This window comes from Zingiber officinale, chromosome 2B, assembly GCF_018446385.1.
Source record: "Zingiber officinale cultivar Zhangliang chromosome 2B, Zo_v1.1, whole genome shotgun sequence".
Classification (NCBI taxonomy): Eukaryota; Viridiplantae; Streptophyta; class Magnoliopsida; order Zingiberales; family Zingiberaceae; genus Zingiber; species Zingiber officinale.
Genome location: NC_055989.1, coordinates 29,572,264 through 29,594,536, shown reverse-complemented (window position 1 = coordinate 29,594,536; position 22,273 = coordinate 29,572,264). Strand labels below are relative to the sequence as shown.

General features: G+C 35.1%; 1 protein-coding gene across 1 annotated transcript in view; it reads right to left on the bottom strand.

The window, feature by feature from the left end:
- The window catches only part of LOC122045547 (E3 ubiquitin-protein ligase COP1-like), a 37,918-nt gene extending 16,122 nt beyond the window's left edge, over positions 1–21,796 (bottom strand). The window contains exons 1-4 of the mRNA XM_042605815.1: positions 21,309–21,796; positions 9,692–9,769; positions 8,957–9,112; positions 8,506–8,859 (exon numbers count right to left, since the gene is read on the bottom strand). Of these exons, the coding sequence (XP_042461749.1) occupies positions 8,506–8,859; positions 8,957–9,112; positions 9,692–9,769; positions 21,309–21,686 (966 nt within the window). The 5' untranslated portion in view covers positions 21,687–21,796. The remainder of the gene's footprint in view (positions 1–8,505; positions 8,860–8,956; positions 9,113–9,691; positions 9,770–21,308) is intronic.
- Between the last annotated feature and the right edge of the window lie 477 nt (positions 21,797–22,273).

Here is a 22,273-nt window from a genome sequence, read left to right as displayed (position 1 = left end):
TGACTTACACCTCACACTTCTTCAAGGGGTTTTGTTGGTCTCAGGCCATTTAATGTGCAAAACAATATATTTCACTCATAGCGATAGAATGAAAATTTAATCTATGTTTTGATGTACCAAAATTTTTAACCATGTTTTAGATGTCACTAGATTTGTAGATCGATCAAACTCACAACTCATGTAGCTATTAAAAAAAAATTCTTGAACATAGTGTTCATAGTTTGTAAATATTAATTCAAAGGAAATATGGCAAACAACATATAAATTTTTTTTTCTTTAGAGGGAATGGAAAAAGGTTTCCTACCACTATACATTATTAGGAAAAAGAATATGTAGTTCCAATTGGGTAACGCATGGTGGTGTTGTCATCATAAGATCCGAGGTCAAATTTCGACTGGTGGTCAAGTGTCTGCCCTCCCCCATGCGCTATTGAACTGCTCAAGGCTAGTAGCCACCCATGATTTACCTTTTCCGTTTTGGTCTGGGCACGGGATGGCGAACGCGCAGGGACGAGCGAATCGCATTTTGCCATCATGCCATCAGGAAAAAGAATATGTAAGAATCCAAAATAATATTGAGAAATTATGTTATATTTTGAAGTTTACTTAAGGTTAGATAGATGTAATTAGGGGTCTTAGGACTAAATCAAGGTATCTAGGTTCTGATTTGGTGGGTTTTGCATTCAATTTGGTGTTAATTTGACACAAGGTAGGTGATTTAGGATTTAGGGTTTAGGGTTTAGGATCTAGGTAGTTGGCCAATGTGGTTTTTGTTTAGATTTCCTGTGGGTTTGAATTTGACCCAAATCAAACTTGAGTTAGACCATTTATATAGTTAAACCAATGGAGAACCAATGTGAATCGTTCAATTGTAATTAAAAATTTTAGGGTATTAAAATAAATCCATGGTTAAGATGTTATGTTGTGCAACTTGTGCTTGTCGGCATCGGAAGAATTTACCGTTTCACCCACCAATAGGCACGATTTTGAAGTCGGAGTCGTGAGCTCGTAGTGACCCCTCGAGGGTCTCACCGTGACCTCATGCGACTCACCAAGTCTACAAAGGAAGTTGCACAGCAAGCTTTGTTATTTTTACTTTTATTTTTATTTTTTATTATTTTTTTTTATTTTTTATATTTTTATTCCTTTCCTTGTTCCTTTCTCTCTTTCCCTCTATTAATTTTTTTTCCTCCTTTATCAGTTAATTTTTTTCTATCCTTCATGTTAAGTTTTTTCCTCCATACGTCTACAAAAGTAGAAAAAAATCTCCTCTTTTAAGGATAGTTAATTTTTTCCCTGCATCATATGTCCACAAGAGTAAAAAAAATCTCTTAAAAACTTTAAAGATAATTAACTTTTTCTCTTCTCCATTCATCCATGAGGTAAACAGAAAGAAAATCTCTCTTATAGGATGGTTAATTTTTTCCCCTTCTCCATCCGTTCATCAATACACGAGGTAAATAGAGAACAAAACCTTTTTATGATGGAGAAAATAAATTGTTAGAAAAATAAAAATAAATAAATATAATATAATTTCTAACCTTATAAAAATTAAATTATTCTATATATAAATTTATTTAATTTTAAACTAATCAAAGTAAATCTAAATTAAATTCAATTTAAACCTACCTGATCCTACCATGTTTATTTAGTACATTTCAACTAGCGCTCTAAATTTCAGGATATGCGATCGTTTAGGCGCTCAGCGGACGCCAACTGCACCAAACAAGTGTTTGACGATGAGCCTAGGCGGCCTGTGCGGCGCTAGGCGGCCTGTGCGGCGCTAGGCGGCCTTGTGCGGCGTTAGGCGGCGCTACTATGTTCGAGGAGATTTCAATTTTTTTTTGTTTAAAGCCCTAAATCCTATCATTCAATTGATTCATCTATCTCTCACCGCCGATTCGACTACCTCTCACCTCCTCCGGAAGCGTCTGCACGATCAGTAAGAATTTTTCTATAATTTATTTTATTGCAATTAATTTTTTAGGCCTCTCACAACACTTCCAACATCGAGGACGCCTCCAGCGACGCCGGATGCGTCGCAAGACATTTCTGACAGGGCCGAAAGCGTTCTGCAACGCTTCCAGTGTCATCGAAAGTTCTCGTGACGCGTCCTGCGCCCACAACACGTCTAGCGCCCGCAACGCGTCCGACGCCACTAGAGGCGTCACAATGCATCGCCGATGTTTTTTTTATTTATTTATGATTTATTTAATTCAAACAACTCCTCACTTAAATGGGGTAATTCGAATAGACTTTTATAAATCTTAATTAAATTATTCCAATAAACTATAAAAAAAATATATCTAAAATTAAAATCTTTTTATAAATTTGATTAATTTATTTATATTCTAATAATTTTATATTTAAAATTAAAAAATTCTAATAAATATTATTACAACAACAACCAAGTCTTATCCTACTAGGTGAAGAACGCTATATGGATCTTTTTACACCATTGAGCTCTATCTCCTATTATACCATCATCTATACTTAAATAAATTTTATTTTGTTTTATTGTTACTGACCAAGACTTTTTTGGTCTTCCTCATTTGATATGTGTTTATCATAGTTTTACATCACCTAACTGAAGCATTTATTGGTCGTCAAAATATATGCACGTGCCATCTTAAACGTGTTTCTCAGAGTTTTCTCTTAATAGATGCAATTCCGACTTTCTCTCTAATGCTCTCATTTCTTATTTTATCCATTCTCGTATGTCCACACATCCACTTAAACATTCTCATCTCTACAACTCTCATCTTCTGCTCATGTGCTCGAGTTATAGCTCAACATTCAGTTCCATATAACATAGCAGGTTTAACCGCAGTTTTGTAGAACTTTCCTTTAAGTTCTTAAGTTTTAGAAATACTTTACGATCACGTAAAACACCCGACACTCCTCTCCATTTCAACAATCTTGCTTGTATTCTATATAAGACATCTCTCTCAATCCACCCATCGTTTTGCAAAAATAATCCTAAATATTTAAAACTCTCGGTTTCGGATAACTCGTCATCTCCCATCTTAACAATTATCTTATTTCGTCTAATATTGCTAAACTTAAATTTCATATATTGTCTTTATTCTAATAAGCCTAAATTTTTTCCCTTCTAGTGTTTCCTGCCAAGATTCTAGTTTAGCATTTACTCTTTCACGTGTTTCATCTACCAAAACAAAATCATCTGCAAACAACATGTACCACAACTGTCTTGAATGTGTGTAGTGACTTCGTCCATAATTACTCCGCTTTACTCTGGTTGTTACATGCTCGTACATATCCTTAATTAGTTCAATATATGTTATGCTAATAATCTCTTTTCTAGAATTTTGCATATAATTTCTCTTGGAATTCTATCATAAGTTTTTTCTAAGTCAATGAATATCATATGTGGATCTTATTTTTGCTCCCGATATTTTTCAATTAATTATTTAAGAAGATGTATAGTTTCTATTACCAACTTTCCAAGCATTAACCCAAATTAATTTTCGGACTGTGGTTTCCTTGCTTAATCTTTTTTTCTATTACTTTTTCTCAAAATTTCATGGTATAACTCATTAGTTTAATACCCTTGCACAATTTTGTGCGTCTCCATTATTCTTATATAAAGCATTTTTTTCATTTTCAATATCATGTCAAATAATTTTGCAAGTCATTCAATACCTTATTTCCCTAGGCACTTCCATACCTCTATTGGAATATCATCTGATCCAACGGTTTTTCCATTGTGCAGCCCATTTAAAGTTTGTTTTACTTCTAAAGTTTGAATTCTACGATAAAAATTTAAATTTTTATACTTATTTGACCTACTTAAATTATCTAAGTTAAGTTGATCACCTAAACCTACATTAAAAAGTTGATAAAAATACATCTTCCACCGCTCTTTTATTTCTCCATCGTTTACTAGTACCCTATACATTCATCTTTAATATATTTTATTTGGATAAGATTTCTTGTTTTCCTTTATCTCACTTTAGTTATTCTATAAATGTCTCTTTCCCCTTTTTTATCCAATTTTTAATATAATCGTTCAAAAGTTTCATTTTTTGCTTCATTTACTACTTTCTTAACATTTTTCTTAGCTATTATATATTTTTTAAGTTTTCCTCGTTCTTACAAATATATAATTCCTTATAATATATAATTCCTTATAAGCTATTCATTTTTCCTTCACTTTCTCTTGTACTTTCTCATTCTACCACCAAGATTCCTTACTTTGTAGTGTATATCCCTTTGATTTACTGAGTTCACTCTTAGCTACTATTTTCAACTTTAATATCATCTTATTCAATGTCGTATTAGAGTCACCATATATTTTACCTAATACTTGTACTCCTACCTTCTCCTTAAATATATTTTGCTTCTCATCCTTTAACGCCCACCACTTAATTCTAGGAGTCGTATATATTTTATTTCTAAGGCATATATCTAATACTACTAACATATGTTGGGTAGTTAAGTTTTCTCCACGGATGACCTTGCAATTTTTATAAATTTTTCCATCCTTCTTCATAAGAAAGTTAATTTGCGATTTATTATTCCCACTTTTGAATGTGACTAAGTGTTATCTTTTCTTAAAAAATATATAGTTTTCCCTTCTTCATTTCTCGTTCCAAACTCATAACCCTCATGTACCCTCTCATATTCCTCATTTTTCACTCCGACATGCTTATTTAGTTCATCTCTTATTAAAATCATTTTATTTGGCGAAACGTTTTATAATACTTCATCTAAGTCATCCCAAAACTTTGATTTGATAACTTCATCTAATCCTACTCGCGGTGCATATATGCTAATTATATTCATAGTTTCTGTCACCACTATTATATTAAGGGTTATAATTCTATTTCTTTTTCTAACTACTCCTACAACTTCATCTTTTAACGAACAATCTACAACAATACTCACTCCATTTTTTGCTTTACTGTTTCTTATGTACCATAACTTAAAACTTGAGTTATCTATCATCTTTATCTTCTCGTCTACCATTTTGTCTCTTGTACACACAAAATACTAATTCTTCCATATCTACTACCTCCATTAATTTACCAATAAGGGTTCCTATATTCCATGTTCCAAATCTTAGACTATTAGTTTTCCTATCATATTTGTTCTTATCCAACCTATTGTATGAGAATTCTTGCCTATTTAACACTACACCCAACTTCTCATGGAGATATAGTGGTCCTTGCTGATACGTAATAGTCAGACCCTACAACGGAAACTCTTACATATTTAGCACTACACCCGAGTTCTGGAGATGTAGCGGTCATTGTCGAGACATTACAGTCAGACCCTACAACGCGTTCCTTCCGTGGAACAACCTAGCATTAGCACAATAGTTTAATGGATTCATTCATTGAACATTTGTCATAGTTTTAACGCTGGCCAGCAACCTAACGTAACCCTCCTCTTTTATCAGGACTTGGGGTCGGTGATGACTAGTTCGTCATGAACGAAATTAATTCTAATAAATATTATTAATTTATATATATTGATAATTTTATATTTAAAATTAAAAAAATAATAATAAATATTATTAATTCATATAAATCATATTTATATTCATAATTTTATAATTAAAATTAAAAATATATATATAAATATTATTAATTATTTTATATTCTAATAATTTAATAATTTTATATTTGAAATTAAAAAATTCTAATAAATATTATTAATTAATTTATATTTTGATAATTTTATATTTAAAATTTAAAAACTCTAATAAATCTTATTAATTCATATAAATCATATTTATATTATCACAATGATGATATTGAATTTGTGGCCGATTAAGAATAAGTTGAAAATTATGGAGAAGAAGTAAATATGTGATATTTTATTAGTTGTATAATTTTGAACTCATTTTAAATTTGATGTTATTGTGTTGGAGTTATAATATGTAATTTATGTTGATACCATGGAATCCACCTAGCGGCGCCTAGTTCCCACCTAGGTGGCTTGGGCGTTACGCGTTGGTCTGCGCCTGACTAGCACCTAACAAATTTTAGAATATTGATTTCAACTAACTCTAAATTATCTTTTATTCAATAAATATCAAACTTTTTATAAGATAATATTAAAACTTGAACTCAAATATAACTCAATAGTAAGCCTCTATATAACAATCAAGTGATAATAAAAATATTTTTTAATTAATATATTTATATTTTAAAAAGTACTAAAATTGTATATGCACAATATGGTATAGAAATTGTATCTTTCTAATCATAAATCGCAACTTCGATACGGCTAGAAATTTTAAACCTTGTTAAAATCCTTCTATTGCTCTCTTTCTCAAAATCACCGCATCATCTCTCATGTGAAGTTGTCACAGTAGCTCGAAGCCTCCCTTTTTCAATCTCACAAGCTCATCGCACAATTAGACGCCTTTCCCATAGCACTTTCTTGAAGGATGAGAATCCCTATCTTCCTCCTATGACTTTGCCATGAGCCCACCCGTACCGCCTTCTTGAAGCACAAGAAATCCCATCTTCCTCCCTCCAACATCACCAAGAACCCCACCTCTACGCCACCGCTATGGTGCTCCATCAAACTGCATTTTATTCTTATCTAATTACTGGTCAACCTAATTTGAGTTTATTGTGGCACAACTCATATGAACAAAATTGTACCCAAATCAAATGCAAATTTAAACATATATTATGTTTAAATCTAAAATACATTGGGATAGCAAATCGCATTGTTTGTAAAAATAATTTAATTAACATGGCTATTCTATGTAAGATCGATGACGTGCTAGAGGGGGGTGAATAGCACTCGTGGCTAATTCATTCGTTTCGGAAAACTCAAAGTAACACAGCTAAATAAAGAACAAGACAAAAGCAATGCTAACACAATTTCTTTTACTTGGTTCGGAGCATATGACGACTCCTAGTCCAAGGTCCGCAATCGTTGATCGCTTACGTTGGGCAATCACTATAGATCTGAAAATAGGTACAGATATTAAGTGCAATTGCGATACAATAAAGTTACTGACAACAATAGAAATATAAGTCTTTCGTCGATTGTCGGAGTAGCGTCGGAGAGAGTAGCAGTTGTTCGTTCTTGATCTCAGAAATTGTGTTGTTGAAGCAACTGGTCAAACCCTCCTTAAATAGCCAAGCTAGGCCTGATCTAGATCCACTAATCTCGGGATCAAATTTGACTCGTCGCTGGTCGGTCGACTGATCCCCTGGTTCGGTCGACCGATCCTGCCTGAATATGTCCGTCTTCCCGTCCAGATTCAGCTTCGGATGAGTCCTCGTTCGGTCAACCGATCTCGTCGTTCGGTCGACCAATCCTGCTATCCTCGCTGGCTTATCTGGTCTGATCCGATCAATCCGGCCTGATCTTGGTCACAGTATATTCACTGTTCGGTCGACCGATCATAGATTCAGTCAACCGATCTTTCGGTCAAATCCGGTGAGCTAGCTGGAAATCAACTCTATTGTACTGGGGTTCGGTCGACCGATCCGACTGTTCGGTCAACCAATCAAAGCTAAGTTAGTTTCCTGCAAAATAGAGTTAGACAAAATAGCAAATAATATATAAATAAATAACTTGACAGTTTTCGGACTATCCGGTTCTGACTTCGGATTTCCTCCGGAAACCCTAGGTCGAACTGAAGCCTACTATTCCCTCAGCGGAGAACGCGTCCTCACCTATTCCTCTCAAGAGAAGTTACCTGTTGGCTAGACCGGTCCTCCAGATCGACTGGACTTTTGCACAGCGCCCGACCTGCCAAGACTTTCCGCCTAGGGTTACCACCCCTAGGACCTAGGTTACCTCCCCCTAGGATTTTCCATAACATAGAGTTACCAACCCTATGACCTAGGGTTACCACCCCCTAGGACCTAGGGTTACCACCCCCTAGGACCTAGGGTTACCTTCCATAACCTAGGGTTACCACCCGACCTAGGGTTACCTCCCCCTAATATTTTCCATAACCTAGGGTTACCACCCCCTAGGGTATTCCACCTGCTTAATCGCAGCTTAGACTTTCCATCACCTAAGGTTATTGCCCCTAGGACCTACGATTACCTCCCCCTAGGGTTTTCCACCTGCCTAGAATCCACTAGGACTTTTGCCTAAGGCAACTTAGGACTTTCATGCAAGCTCAATCAACCTTGTTAGATCACAAGACAACTTAACTTTAGACCCTTTGACATAATCAAAACTCAGGTTCGATCGTCTGGTGCTTCCTGCACCAACATTCTAGTGATATAATCTTGTATAGAATGCAATCAAGGAATAAAATTCCTGTAACTAACCCTAATAGTTGAGACAAGCATGCTTTGATGATGATAACATCAATGACTAATCATATCATCTCTGCTGGCTGAGCACATCCAGAGGGAGTCTTAGCAATCATTAAACTAAGAGAGGAAGGCCTAAAATTATAGATTAGGATAGAGGGTATGTGCAATTGACCCCACAATTAAGGCTCTATAAGAAACCTGTAGTTGTAGATTAAGAAAATATTAATAGTCCAATCACTAACCTGAGCTTGAATTCTTCTCTTTCTTGCTATGATTCTTCCTGATTGAATCAGAGGACTCGTTTCAGAACCACTAAAAGCATCTTTCCTTTGGTACTCTTGATGGCTCAGTTGAACTTTTACATCATTACTCTTCGCTTGTAAATTTCCAGAGCATGTTCCCACAAGAGAGCTTCGAGCATTTGAGACAAGTATACTATTATGCTGGTTAGCACTGGGAGACCACAATTTTGTTGCAATCGGATCATCCAAACTGCGCAATTTGACAGAGAATCTTTCTCTTGCACAATAAAGTTCTGTTCTGTGCTTCTCAACGGCATTTATATCTTCTTTGACGTACTGTAAATCAGTTTGTACCTGAACAAAGATATTTATTAACATATAGGTCAATTTAGGCCAAATTAAACTAACTTATGCTTGAATTAGTTTGCCATATGATGTTAGTAAGACCAACCTCATTTAGCTCTTCTAACTTTTTCTTCTTTAGACACTGTAAAAAGTCAAGCAGAATTTGCATATTCATTTCGGCCTCTTGTTGTTCCATTTTCCGCCTTTTCTCAGTGAGCAGACCCAGCAGACCATCTAACTCTTTAACTGACATCTCACATCCCTGTCTACAAGAAAATTTCATATTTCCACCAGCAATGACTGAAACAGGCAGGAAATTATTTGTGCTAAGCAGAAAAATATTTTATTTAGAATTATATGAAGAAATTATCCAAAAAAGTGCTTCTCATTGGTAGCATATTTCCATCAGTACCACATCCAACTATTCTGAAATAAAGCCTTATCATCAGCAGCATGCTTAAATACTCATGGAAGTTTGATGCAGTCCAGAGCATTACCTTTCTGTTTGGCATAAAAAACATTGCAGCATAGAATTATGCAAAACTTAAGGTAGTCCAACATATTTGTAAAAGTGTGCTACTGCTTCATAAAATGATTGAACAACTTTCTGCAATACATAATAAAAGTGTGCTACTGCTTCATAAAATGATTGAACAAGCAATATGCCAATAACAATCACTATTCATCCTAAAATTTATATGTGAGAAAATGTTCAATGAGAAACAAAACAGAAGTTATCGTGTCTTGATAGATTAAGACAATCACATAGCCAATTTTTACTACTTCCAAATTAATACATTGATAAAACATCCAATATCTGGTGGAGAGAAGAAGAATTGACCTGTTGCAATGCTAGACGAAGATGCTCAACTGGGGATGCTGTTTTTGCAATTTGACAGGCTGAATGCTTTTTCAAAAGCTGCAAGTTTAGATAGCAACATTACCATGAGATCAGACATGCTTTCGCCTAGAGCTGATTTAAAGTCAGACAGTGGAAGAGAACAAGAATGTGTTTAACTTAAATTCATTTGACAAATATTTTGGATTCATTATGGCATATAATAGTTAGAATATTGACCAAGTCCTAATTTCAATATACTTACTGAATTTGTCTAATTGTCCAGAATGTCAATTAATACTTACAAATGAAGCAACCATTGGTACTTGGATAAATCATTTAACTTTTCCATACCCATGCCCAACACTCACACTCAAGGTCAACACTGGATACCTCTACTGAGCACATGGAAAAATTTCAATAAATAACAATGTCAAACATTTATATCCTCACGCATGTTGGATACTCAAACCCTAGTGTCCAAGTAATATAGTGAGTGACTACCAGCTTGAGATTACAAAGCTTTGTATGAAACCCAAACAAGAAGTCATTGCACATTGCTAGCTTAACAATAAAGTGGGAAGTGTGGTTCAACCTCAAGTGAATGTATGTAGTCTGGGAGGTATGGTTGAAGCAGTATAATTAAACCAAATTGCTTGAACTAGTCATGTAAGGGCATTAGGTCCATGGTATTCATCCATAAAAGAAAGAAATCGAAAAGATAAGAGATTTTTCTGCCAGATATCTCTCTCTTTTATTTTTCTCCATACTTCCCCTCTCCTTTATATTCAGTTTTCTTTAGGTTACATGGTACTGCAGTAACAACCAAACTGTTGGGACCCCATGTGTTGGATGGCCAAATGAACTAAAGAGGGGGAAATAGCAATCATATATATAAATGAATTCTTATACTACTCTTGCTAATGCCTAGCAAGGTCACGCAAACAATGAGCAGTAAAATTAAAAAAAAAAAAAAATACACAAAATTTAAGCATGCCACAATGTTAATGCAGGCATATAATGAGGCTCAATACTCTCATTCCTACTCTGCGACCTATGAAATGAGTCACTCTCGAAAACCTCACTATATCACTTATAGAATGCTCACTATCTTTCTCCTTACTGGTGAACTACTAGAGGTGGAAAAACCACTACAATGAAGTTTAGAAAGGAGGCTCAAAGAGAATACAAGAGATAGTTCAATATGATCTAACCAATCCTATTTCACCTACCATGAGACATCCACATTGCTCTCTTTTTATAGTCTCTATTCGTCTAATGTTTACTAGTTGTTCAACTGATCTGTCGTTGATCAGTTGAATTGCCCATCAGTCAACTGCTTTATCTGCTTTATCACTTTATCTGGTCACTTCAACCAAAGTTTGTTAATGATTATTTGAATCAACTCGGTTCCACCATCTATCTATAATAGCCCTTAGGTTATCTGACTATTGCAGCACAACTTTATCAAATCAATAGGTAATAGGTCCCTGCTTTCCTACTGGAGCATCAATTAACTATATCCTGTCATCAGTCAACTAAGTATATGTTAGTCAACTGCCCAATCTACTCAGCCTTGAACAGAAACATTCTTTTTGCTAGCTTATCACCCTAAGTCGACCCCTTAGTCAACTTAGCTCTCTGAGTCAGCTAGACTCAGTTCCAGATGACTAGAACTCCAACTCTGATCATCCTAATAGCCGAGTCTCATCTAAGTTAAAGGCTACCCTCACTCACAAGTACAAGTCTCTCAACTCTCACAACTTACCACTAGAACTTACCTTCTGCAGCTTGACTTCACTAGCAAGGCCCATCCCTCGAATGCACCTAAGCCCTTGACTAGCTTCACGTGTCATCGTTCACTCTCTACTCTTTGTTTACATAGTTCACCTCCACCAACTATTGTCAATGTTATGTCTTGATGCTCCCAATCCTGCAGTCCCTTAGATATCCCATACTATACTTCTATGTTCTCTACAGACCTCGAGCCATCAAGCTGCCAACTTAAACATGCCAAGTCATGCTCAACATCACTGGATCTTATCAAATTATGAGCTCTCCAAACTCCATGTGTGTTATGTCAACTCCCTGTACACTTGAATATCAAATCAAAATGCAAGTCTCAACTTAAACACTTTGCACAAACATCAAAAACAATGTAAACTCAACCACTTAGGGTACAATTGCACTAACACAAACTCCATCTTCATTTGTTATGTATTCTCTCCAACCAACCTTTTCTTCCTTTGGTTAACTCCATATTTATTTCTTCTCTATTCTCTCCATCCAACCTTTTCATATGGTATCTTATCTACCTTTTGCCAATTCTTTTTATTTTACAACATCCACCATGTGATAGGTATCTTCTTCAAGTATTCATGTAACTATTGGAGCATAAGGCAGTATGAGTCAAGCCAAAACAAGGCTTATGTTAGGGTACAAAATGTGGTTCACTTTGGCTAGCATGAAGGCAACCCAATAGCCAAGTGCAAGATTGTCTCATGCCAAATGCACAAAGCAACAAAAATAGAAATTTCTGGGGTTTACTTTGGTATTGATATATAGTTGCCAAGGGAAGAAGCACTCAACTTTTGTAAAAGTTCATCAATTTATACATTTGAGGTGCCATTGAACTGGACAACATCATGGAAGATGATTCCAATGTTGTTTTTTTATACTAAAGGCAGAGACAATATCTGGAAATCGATATACATTGTCGTTTTTCCAATCCATTTATCATCATATTCTCATATTTAAACTAGGGGTGAAAGATAAACTTTTGATAATTTTTGCCTTGGTGGTTACTGAACTGTTTGCTTCTATGATTTCTAACCTTAGTAGTTAAGGGATTTCTCCATTTAAGTTTGGTTTAGTTATGAAGAGTACTGGTTTACTCATTCGCTGTATGTGAATTCCTTGACTATCATTATTTTGAGTGTCATATCATCTCATTGCATTATTGTGATATCCTAATTCTAGCAAAGCATTATTTCATTTTATCTTGATAAAAGTTGTCAGTTTGCTTAATTAGCCCTACAAATCCATTTGCTCACCCATATTGAGGTTGAGTAGACTGTTGCTGCGGAGGCAAGAGAGAGGGAGTTTAAATTTGCAACTTCATCTATGAACTTGGAGTGGTTCCAGCATTGCTAGTGCAATAATAATTTATTGTGATAAAAAAAAAGACAATCGTACAAGCCAAGGAGGGAGTTATCAAAAATGGGGAATTCATATTGCAAAGACAATCATCAAATGACAATGTCATTGATCCACTGACTAAATCTTTATCCTAGAAGAAATCATATTCCATTATTTAGTACAAGATATGTGGGTGATTGGCGCTAGTACAAGTGAGAGATTGTTAATGATTGTGCCTAGAGGAATGTAATTTTGTATATGTTAATATCAAAGAGAATATAATGTAATCCAAAATCCCAACACACTGGATACTAGATATATATTTAAGAACCCCAATTTATTTTTGGATGTGTGACTAAAGAGATGGAATGTTCTTTTTTGTTAGGACCACGATGACCAAACTAGAAGGGTTGAATAGTGAATGTCCCTAAATTCACAACTTAACAACTCTTACTGATTACTCAGCAAAGATAAAACAAAATAAAATGCAATGGAATAAAGAAAAGAGAACAAACTCAAACACACTATGATGTAACGTGGTTTAGCAGCCCATGGCTCCTAGTTCATGGAATATCGATCCTTCAAGTGGATCAACCCTGAATCAGCCACTACTTTTCTCCTTCTCGTTCAATTACTAGAGTGGAAAAACCTCTTACAATGTTCTTGATTGGATTACAATGAAGATCACAAGAAGGCTCTCAAATGTATACAAGAAAACCCGAAGAATGCTTGAATTGAATCTAGGAACATTAGCTTCAAATTTACTTGAAGCCCTCCTTTTACACCTATCAATCGACTAGTGACATTCATCAGTCGACTAGTCGACTATTCTTATGTAGTTAGCACATTTGACTATTGTTGCTTTATCAACGACACTTTCCACATTGTCTATTGTTACTTCCATCAATCAACCGATCTAGTCGACTAGTCCATGAACAAAAATATTGTGTTTGCTATCCATTTGAGACTGCCTAGTCAACTTAGCTACCACCCGTTACCAGTTGGACAATGTCCATCATTAGTCAACTTGAAATAACCACAATCCCCAAAAATAAATTTTGGGATATCAAGTGTTTCAACCATCAGTCAATTAAGATCGAGTTCACTTATATTGAGGTCTATTCTCAACACTCAACTCACAAGAGTTACAAGTACCAATTAACTAGATACTCAACTACGACCATTTTTAAGATTGAGTCACTTAAATTGAGTCTATTCTCAACACTCAACTCACAAGAGTTATACTTGTGGCCTAAAGTCGCCTACCATCGGGCTATATGTCTCTTAGATATACCCGAGCCCTCGGCTCCTCATTCTTCGTACCTTTTGCCTATGTAGTCCACTTCCTCGACTCTATCACATTCCGATGCTCCTCGTACTAGGGTCCCTCAGATGCTACACGTCATCATTCTTCGATCTTCATAGACCTTGGGCCATTGAGTTATTAACCGACCTAGCTATGCCAAGTCGTCTCCATATGCATATCTCCAAATACTAATTACTCAAACACATAAATACAAGAATAAATCCTACCTTAAACTCTTTGCCCAAATATCAAAATCTGTGATCAATCCCACTCACCAAAAGGATTGATTGTGCCAACACTTTTTCGTCTCACTTCCACTTTTTAATATGCCCCCTCACACCACAATCACAAGAAAGAGTTTGATCCAACCCAAAATGCCAACAAACTTAAATGTCTATTTAAGTATATTTAAGAAACCTCATTTTTAAGATTTGGGACTAAAGGAGTAGAATTTTCCTAATGATCTCATTTTTAATATTTTTTAAGATATTAAGAATAAAAAATTGGTCCCTTAGCTTAAGCTTAAGAATAAATATTAATTAATTAATTTTAACATAGTCTATAGTTTGAATGCTAAGGGTGTCAAAAATAATTATCATCGATTCATGTGTTAATATTTTATTAAATCAAATAAAGTATAACACACACACATAAAGGGGAATATTAAGAATATGAAATTGATCAATTTCTTAACAGCTGTAGCTTTTGGGATAAGTGATAAGCCAATTAACATTTAACAATATGGACATCTAATACGTAATTGCACTATTCATGAAATTATTCTTTTATGTAATCTTTCTCTTATTTGAACAATGATTATAAAATTTTATGTAGTATGTATTAGTATATTGATCCAACAGGGTGTGAGACAAAATTTATACATATATGTAGCATTATTAAAAATCTTTGATAGTAATAATCTCAAGATTGGACATTAAGTATTACAGATGTACTACTATATATTATAATTTTGTTATAGGATAGCAGTAGATATTCTCATGCAAATAGCATGTTGATGCTTAGACAAATATATAGGTGGAATTGTTGGACAAGCTAGTGAGAGTGGTTCTTAATGAGAAATAATATGATATCTACAATGTCTATAGAAATCTCATACAACAATGGTGCAATTAATCCTTAGATTTAAGATTATCACACCTATCTCATATGAGGATCGATGTGATCTAACACTTGTGGGTGGGTCTTATCCTAAGAATTACATATAGATTCATTGAGAATACTATGAGCTATATGGAGGTGGATGTGGTGCTTACTCGACAAAGGTCACCCTTGGTAGAAGGAGATATATTACTTGTCCATTCGATTAAAGATCATCTAAGGATTCTATGCACAATACAAGTGGAATTGAGACAAGGTTCACTTTCTAGCAAGTGGATCATCAAGAAATTGAATGACAATATGATGTGGGTTGAAGGGATAGACACTTTTCCATATCTTAGGCCACGTCATGACATACAATAATAAAAGCACCGAATTGCGTAGCAAGGCTTTATGGATTAATACGTTCTTCTAGAATATTAGGAATTAATGATATTTTACTAGAGATCATCCATTACCTATGTATATAAATAAAAAAAAAGATCTGCATGTGGGACGTAAGAGTTTGATCTTCTAATAATTCTAGAGTCGCACGCACAAGATATGAGTCTCCAACACATAGTTGCATAGTAGTAATCAAAAGAAGAAAAAAAAAAAAAAATTTGTTGGAACACAATTTATTACTTAGAGTGATTAATCTAAAGGGGTTTGTAATAAATTAAGTAGTTGATATATTATATTCACACATTATAGGATAATATTAAAAAAAATTATGAGTTAATTGGCTTTTAATTATAAGGATCAATTTTCAACTATGGTCTATTACCTTTCTATAAGTCCAATTAAAAGTTCTAGAAATTTGAAAAGTAGAATTGGATTTCAATGGGATTATTCCTTGGATTAATTAATAATTATTTTTTAATTGAAAGAGAACCTATCTTATCTTATAAGAGTAATTGAGGTATGCAATTAATTGGGGGAGTTGGAAAGATTTAAGTTAGAACTTTTTTCTCTCTCCTCTTGGTCAAATAGCCCAATTAAAAAGGGGTGATCAACCACTCCTTTTGATAACCAAAGGTAGTTGAACCCCCTTTCTCTCCCTCCTTTGTATCAAATGATGGTGCATTTCTTCCTCCTAGTCCTTAATTCAAGAGTTGATAAACTCCTCTAGTGATCGCTCATAGGTTGAATGATGACCTCCTTTTGAAAGGCATTGGATGTCAAGACGCTAGCACCTCCAATGCTACACTCAAGGGAATTGCACCACGTGGACAATGTAGAGACTACATGTTTGAATTGTTTTGGCTCATAAGTTACGGATTTAATTATTTTTTGTATGTGTGTCTTCTTTTCAAATCTATAGGTTGGCTTAAATAGGCCAAATAAAAAATTTATATTTCTATTGCACTACCATTATGAGCCTAGTAGATCCCAACAAAAAGAAGTTTTTATGATAATCTATCCACAACATAGAAAATATGATACATTTTTTAGTAATAGATTATGGTTAAACTAGCACAAAATAAAGAGATAATAAATGAATTTTTTTTTATGAAACTGAAAAAATGCTACAAAAAATATAAAAATAAATAAAAGTGTCGTTGGAGCAGTGGGTCATCATTGGGTACTAGTATAACAATTCTTGGATCCAATCCAAGGGTAATTTCAAACAGATCTTGCAAAAGGGAAAAATTGAAAACTAAAACAAGGTTGGTTTAGATCTGGTGTAAAGCTAGTTATAAAAATGTAAGAGAGGAGAAACACCAAAAACAATCCCTTCATTCTTTGATCAAGGCTTGATCTTATGGTGACTTCAACATCAAAATAAGCTTACATATCTCAATAAAATCATAATCTATCTTCTAAAGATTTCTTAAATTTAATTAGTTGATTAGTTCAAATTTAAAAATTAATTAATTTTCCTCATAAAATTCATAGATGCAATCTTACCCTAGTTTATCATCCATTTGTCAAATTGAAAAATCATCACAAAAACAATATAATATAAATAGTTTCTTGTATAATTTAACCATCTTCCATTAAATTTTAGTCCACAATAAAAATTGACACCATCCCTGCTTAGGTCAATATAATAAATTAAAAGGAAACACCTATGAATCTTTTGAGAGTAAGGGACATAAACCAAACTAGGCTTATATAAAGGTCAAGGTCTAATTGATTAAAACTAGATTGGACTGTACAAATTGTGTTAATGAATTAATTTTCACACACATTCCTCAATAGATAATAGTCACCTTGTCACAATCCCATTATCCTATGTTAAGAGGAGAATCATATTATTTTCCAAAAAAAATGACAGATATAAGCCTATGCATGTTAAGGTAGATTTATAAGTGGATTTAGGCCTAAAATTCATAGAGAAGGCAACTTGTTTTCATCTACTTTAATAAAGAAAGTCAATATCAAACCCAGGAGATTGAATATAACATTAACACAATAAAAATGTTGAAAATGAATACTAGCCTACACATAAAATATCACAAACCCAAACTCCATAAGCTCGTTGAAAGGGAAGTAGATTCTAAAAAAGGCACATACTTTAAAAGACTCGATCAAACTAGAAAAAAATAAATTGCAAACTAGGACAGAAACCAAATTAAATTACACTTTATCCAAAAGTTCCCTATAATCCTAAATATAACAATTACCACCTCAAGGACAATCTTTAGAGATTTAGTCTCCTAAAAAGTACCTAACAAAATATCTGAAAATTCTAAAAACTATTAGAAGTAAATTCCTAATTTGCATTACTTATCCTTTAATACTTGTTCTATTATATTTCTTGTTGAATGGACTTTGCATAAAACATTTCCATAATGGATTGTGGATATTTTTAGTGAAATTAAAGTAAAAGACAACTTAGGTCAGTGCTTAATTTGAACATGAACTAACATGCATGACAATTCAAGCATCACAAGGCACAAGATTAAACATGTCAAATGGTAAAAAAGAACTGAATGGTGATTGATATATCGGAGATCAAGACTCAGGGATAAAAAGAGAGTAGTGGCAACTAATAACCTACTATATACTATCAATTTTATCCTATTCCATTTTAAATTATGGTCAGTTGTTATTTCCATTATATAATTGTGTTGAACCAAATCAGTTTAGGTTTATTTAAGGCCCTAATTGGGTTTTGCTAGGGAAATAATTGGATATATAAATAAGGGTATAGTGTTGAGATCAAATCTGTCTTAAATTGGGTTTAATTTGGACTCAAACAAGTAATTGAGACCAGCCCCTCTCCCATCCTGATCTCCTAGAAACTATTCTTCCCCATGAGCTTTGACATTCATTCTCAAGCTTCAACACAACCACTTCTCAGGTGGTCGATAGACCTCAATAAGGTTATCTCATAAGGGTCATTGAAGGAGTATAGTGGTATCATTTCTCTCCTCCATTGTAGCGCAGTGATGTTCCTTCTCCTTTGGTAGTGAGCAGCGGCTAATCCCCTCTAAATTGAGATGAGTTCATCTTATTTTCCTTTCCACATCATTGATGAACCCAACTCAAAGATTTTCCTTCTCTATTATTTAGGCAACAACTTCTAAACCAACTCTCAAAGAATTTCATCAGTCAAGCAAATCTTGTGCATTCAAATCCTAGAGTGAGCCAATCTAGTAAGATTTAAGCTTCCACTTTTCTTAAGCGCCGGTAAGGGAGTTTCTCATGGTTTGAAATCGAGCAACTTTCATCCACCTAGGGCCGTAGCTGTGAAGAATTCCAGAAGCCCTCGTCAAGTTATGGATGTTAAGTCTCTTCTAGGTAAGTCATTATAGGATAGGCAATACCTTTTTCTTGAGTTCGAGCTTTAATAAGGTGTTATTTGTCTGGACTGTAATATGGCTCTCTTATGATGGTATGATCTTGTAGTTTTACTTAGAGAAGGTTTTTGGAAATTGGTCGACTTTCCTTCCTCACTTGATGGCTGTGATATGAGAGTGAAATAAGTTTTTCCTTTACCATGATCTACATTTTAGATGGTGTAGAATCATAGTCAAAAATATCAATATCTTGAGCAACTAGAAATTAAAGAAGCTTAGGAGTGTTCTTGAGGGTAGATTAGCAGTGAATTGGGAGCACAATTTAATACCTAAGACCATAGAACATCTTCCTCAATAACAATTGCATTTCTTCTTCGTTCCTCCACGTGCAATGAGGAAAACAACCAAAATGACCACATGGAACAAAAAACCCATAGCTAAGTTGCTAGGTGAAAAATAAAACAATAGCAGCATCACTTGTGGTAGTGTCACTCACAACGGCATCACTCGCTTCATCACAACACCATTATTCATGGCACATCTCTCTTGGACATCATCACAACAAAGCACTCATGGGCGTTACTCAATGGCACCTACTTCATTTGAAAAATGATGGAACAACTTTGATTCAATTTCTCTACAACCAATTGCTCGATCAACTAGGCTTCACCGGTAAGTACTCTTCTCCCCTCCTCTTCCTAATCTTCTTCGTCTTCTCTTCCTTTTCCTCCATAGTGCCTTCAACACGGCATGTAGGCACCTAACGACGCAACATTATCTCTTTCCAATCGAGGAATGATACCCCAGCTCAGAATGAGATTTCAAATGGATTGGGAGTTCTTCAACAGGTGGTCTCTCTTGCTTGCTTGCTTCTATAACACCATTTTTTGCATGGTTAAGTGGATAACAATAATATAATGATTATGTGTCCATTTCAGAAACAGGGATTAAATAGGTGTTTATAAGTTTTGAATAGGGAAACAAGTTTAAAGAAGGGGCTAAAACATGGGTGAATGTTATTTAATGATTTCCTTCTTTACTTATTTGTATATGTTAACATGATGCTTATCCTTTGTATTGCTATATTGCTTGACCTTTAAATCTAAATCTTTGTTGGCAATCCCTATTTTATCAATCTAAATACTTGTTTAATATGATTAATAATGATAACATAAGTGTCTTCTGCAAACTGCATATGTACTATATAGTGGGTCAACTGCATAACCTTGAATATTGTATTACCTCCACTGTGCATGTCACAAAAGTGTAAAGGAATTCAAAGATTGCAAATGGCTTTTAGGTTCCAAATACACTTAATTTGTGAAACAACTCCAACTATAGGCCTCCTCAAGTAGCTATAGGTCAGTTGTTTAGTAACATTACAATAAGCATCCAAACACAAAGCACAATGTTTGACTCTTCTACTTTCATGTAAGGTAATGAGCTTTAAAGACTATGATTAAAAGAGCTAGACCCATCAAGGGCTTAGGAATCACAACCTTTGCCTAAGCATATCCTCCTTCCGTAAGTCAATGACTCTCAAGAAGCATATAATCCTTTAACTATCATAGTTCTTAACAAATCATGATAAATTATTTTGGTGAGAGATTAGAATCATCACAAGATAGGATAAATATTTGACATAAACATGTTAAGATCACTATTAAATAGGTATCCACTCAGCTATAGATTTTCCAGTAAGCCAACAAAAAAGAACTTTGTCAATTTTGTAGACAGCCAAAATCATAGCCATGTTTAGACCAGTTTACCCTCTCCTCTACTTACCATTGATTCGGTGATAATGCTCAGCCCTTATGCCACAAAGCTCTTTCTTCCCTAATAATTTTCCAATCAATTCATAAAATAGGAGTTTTCTATTGTTTATCATTCCCTACCTGTCAATTTTCTCAGTATCTCCTTACATTGAGATAAAGCATCTGTGTAAATGTTTTCTTAGTATAGAAATTTCATGTAATGGTGCATATTGAAACCAAACATGCAATAGTAGCATTACACGTTCGAGATCAATCAGCAAATATTCATTGGTGCTACAAACCTACATTAGTTTGACTTGGCTTCCTTCCTATAATGACTTCTACAATGGTGAGAACACATTTGGTTCATGCCAATCCAAGCTCATCTTGCTATAAATATAAAACGTCATTTATGAAACGGTTGATAGTAGATTGTGCATAGTTGAATAGTTAGATAATTGTTTCTCCGACCATATGAAAATAAAATAGGTCTTGAAAATCAAATAAAATAAAATAATCGACAGCATCAAGCAGGAAAACAAATAAATAGAAGATAACTAGCAAGCGAATTTAACCTTATTGAGAAGGAAATTCGGGTAGAGTTGATTCTTGGTGAGGTAAATTCCGCAGCAGGGGCAATCGCTCTTATTGTTGAGGTGGGTGACAATGCACATGTAGCAGAAGCTGTGGCCGCAGGCCGTCAGGAAGGCGTCCTTGATGACCCCCATGCAGATAGGGCAGCGAAGATCCTTGTCGCGCTCAGCTTCCTCCTCTGACGCCGCGGGCGCCGGATCCCGAACTCCGTCTGGTACCTTATCTGCCTCCGGCGCGGCTGGCGTTCCGGCGACGTCCGTGGTCTCCGAGGAGGAGACTGCGGGGGGTGCGACCGAAGCCCCCATCTCCTCCGTCTTCGATACGGAAGGCACCAGCGCTCCAGCAGAGGAACTGCCCATCGATCGGAGGGAGACTACCGAATGGGACGGAATCAGGCACTGTCAAACGAGTGGCGACGGTGTAAAGCAGCAAAGCGGAGTAGATTGGGCGTCGGAGGTGTTCTCAAATAAATAAAATTAATCGACAAAAAGAATGTGAAAAATACATGGACCGTATATGGACACTGTTGCAAAAACGCTCCAATTAGTAATGATGTCACTTTTTTATATGCACCAGATCAACTTGGCCGCGTTATGAATGTAAAAGCGATGCTCTGACCAGGACCACAAGCCCACTTGTAGTATTGCCAGTAGAGAGGTCCATCTAGCTGACCCGATACGGTTGAAGTCGTACCCGATATAGCCCGTCAGCCATATGTTAGCTCAGACTACGTATCGTGTTAGTCAGCCATGATTTATCCCACATGTCGCGTTACCCACATTCCGTGTGCCGACCAAACCTGCGTTGCGTCGGGCGTCTTTCGAGTGTCGGACCGAACCTGTGATGGAAAAGGTGGTGTCAAATTTAGAAAATTTTGTATTATGGACACTGGACAGGACATTTATTCTAGATCATAATTTGATTTCATGTCATAAAAAATATATGG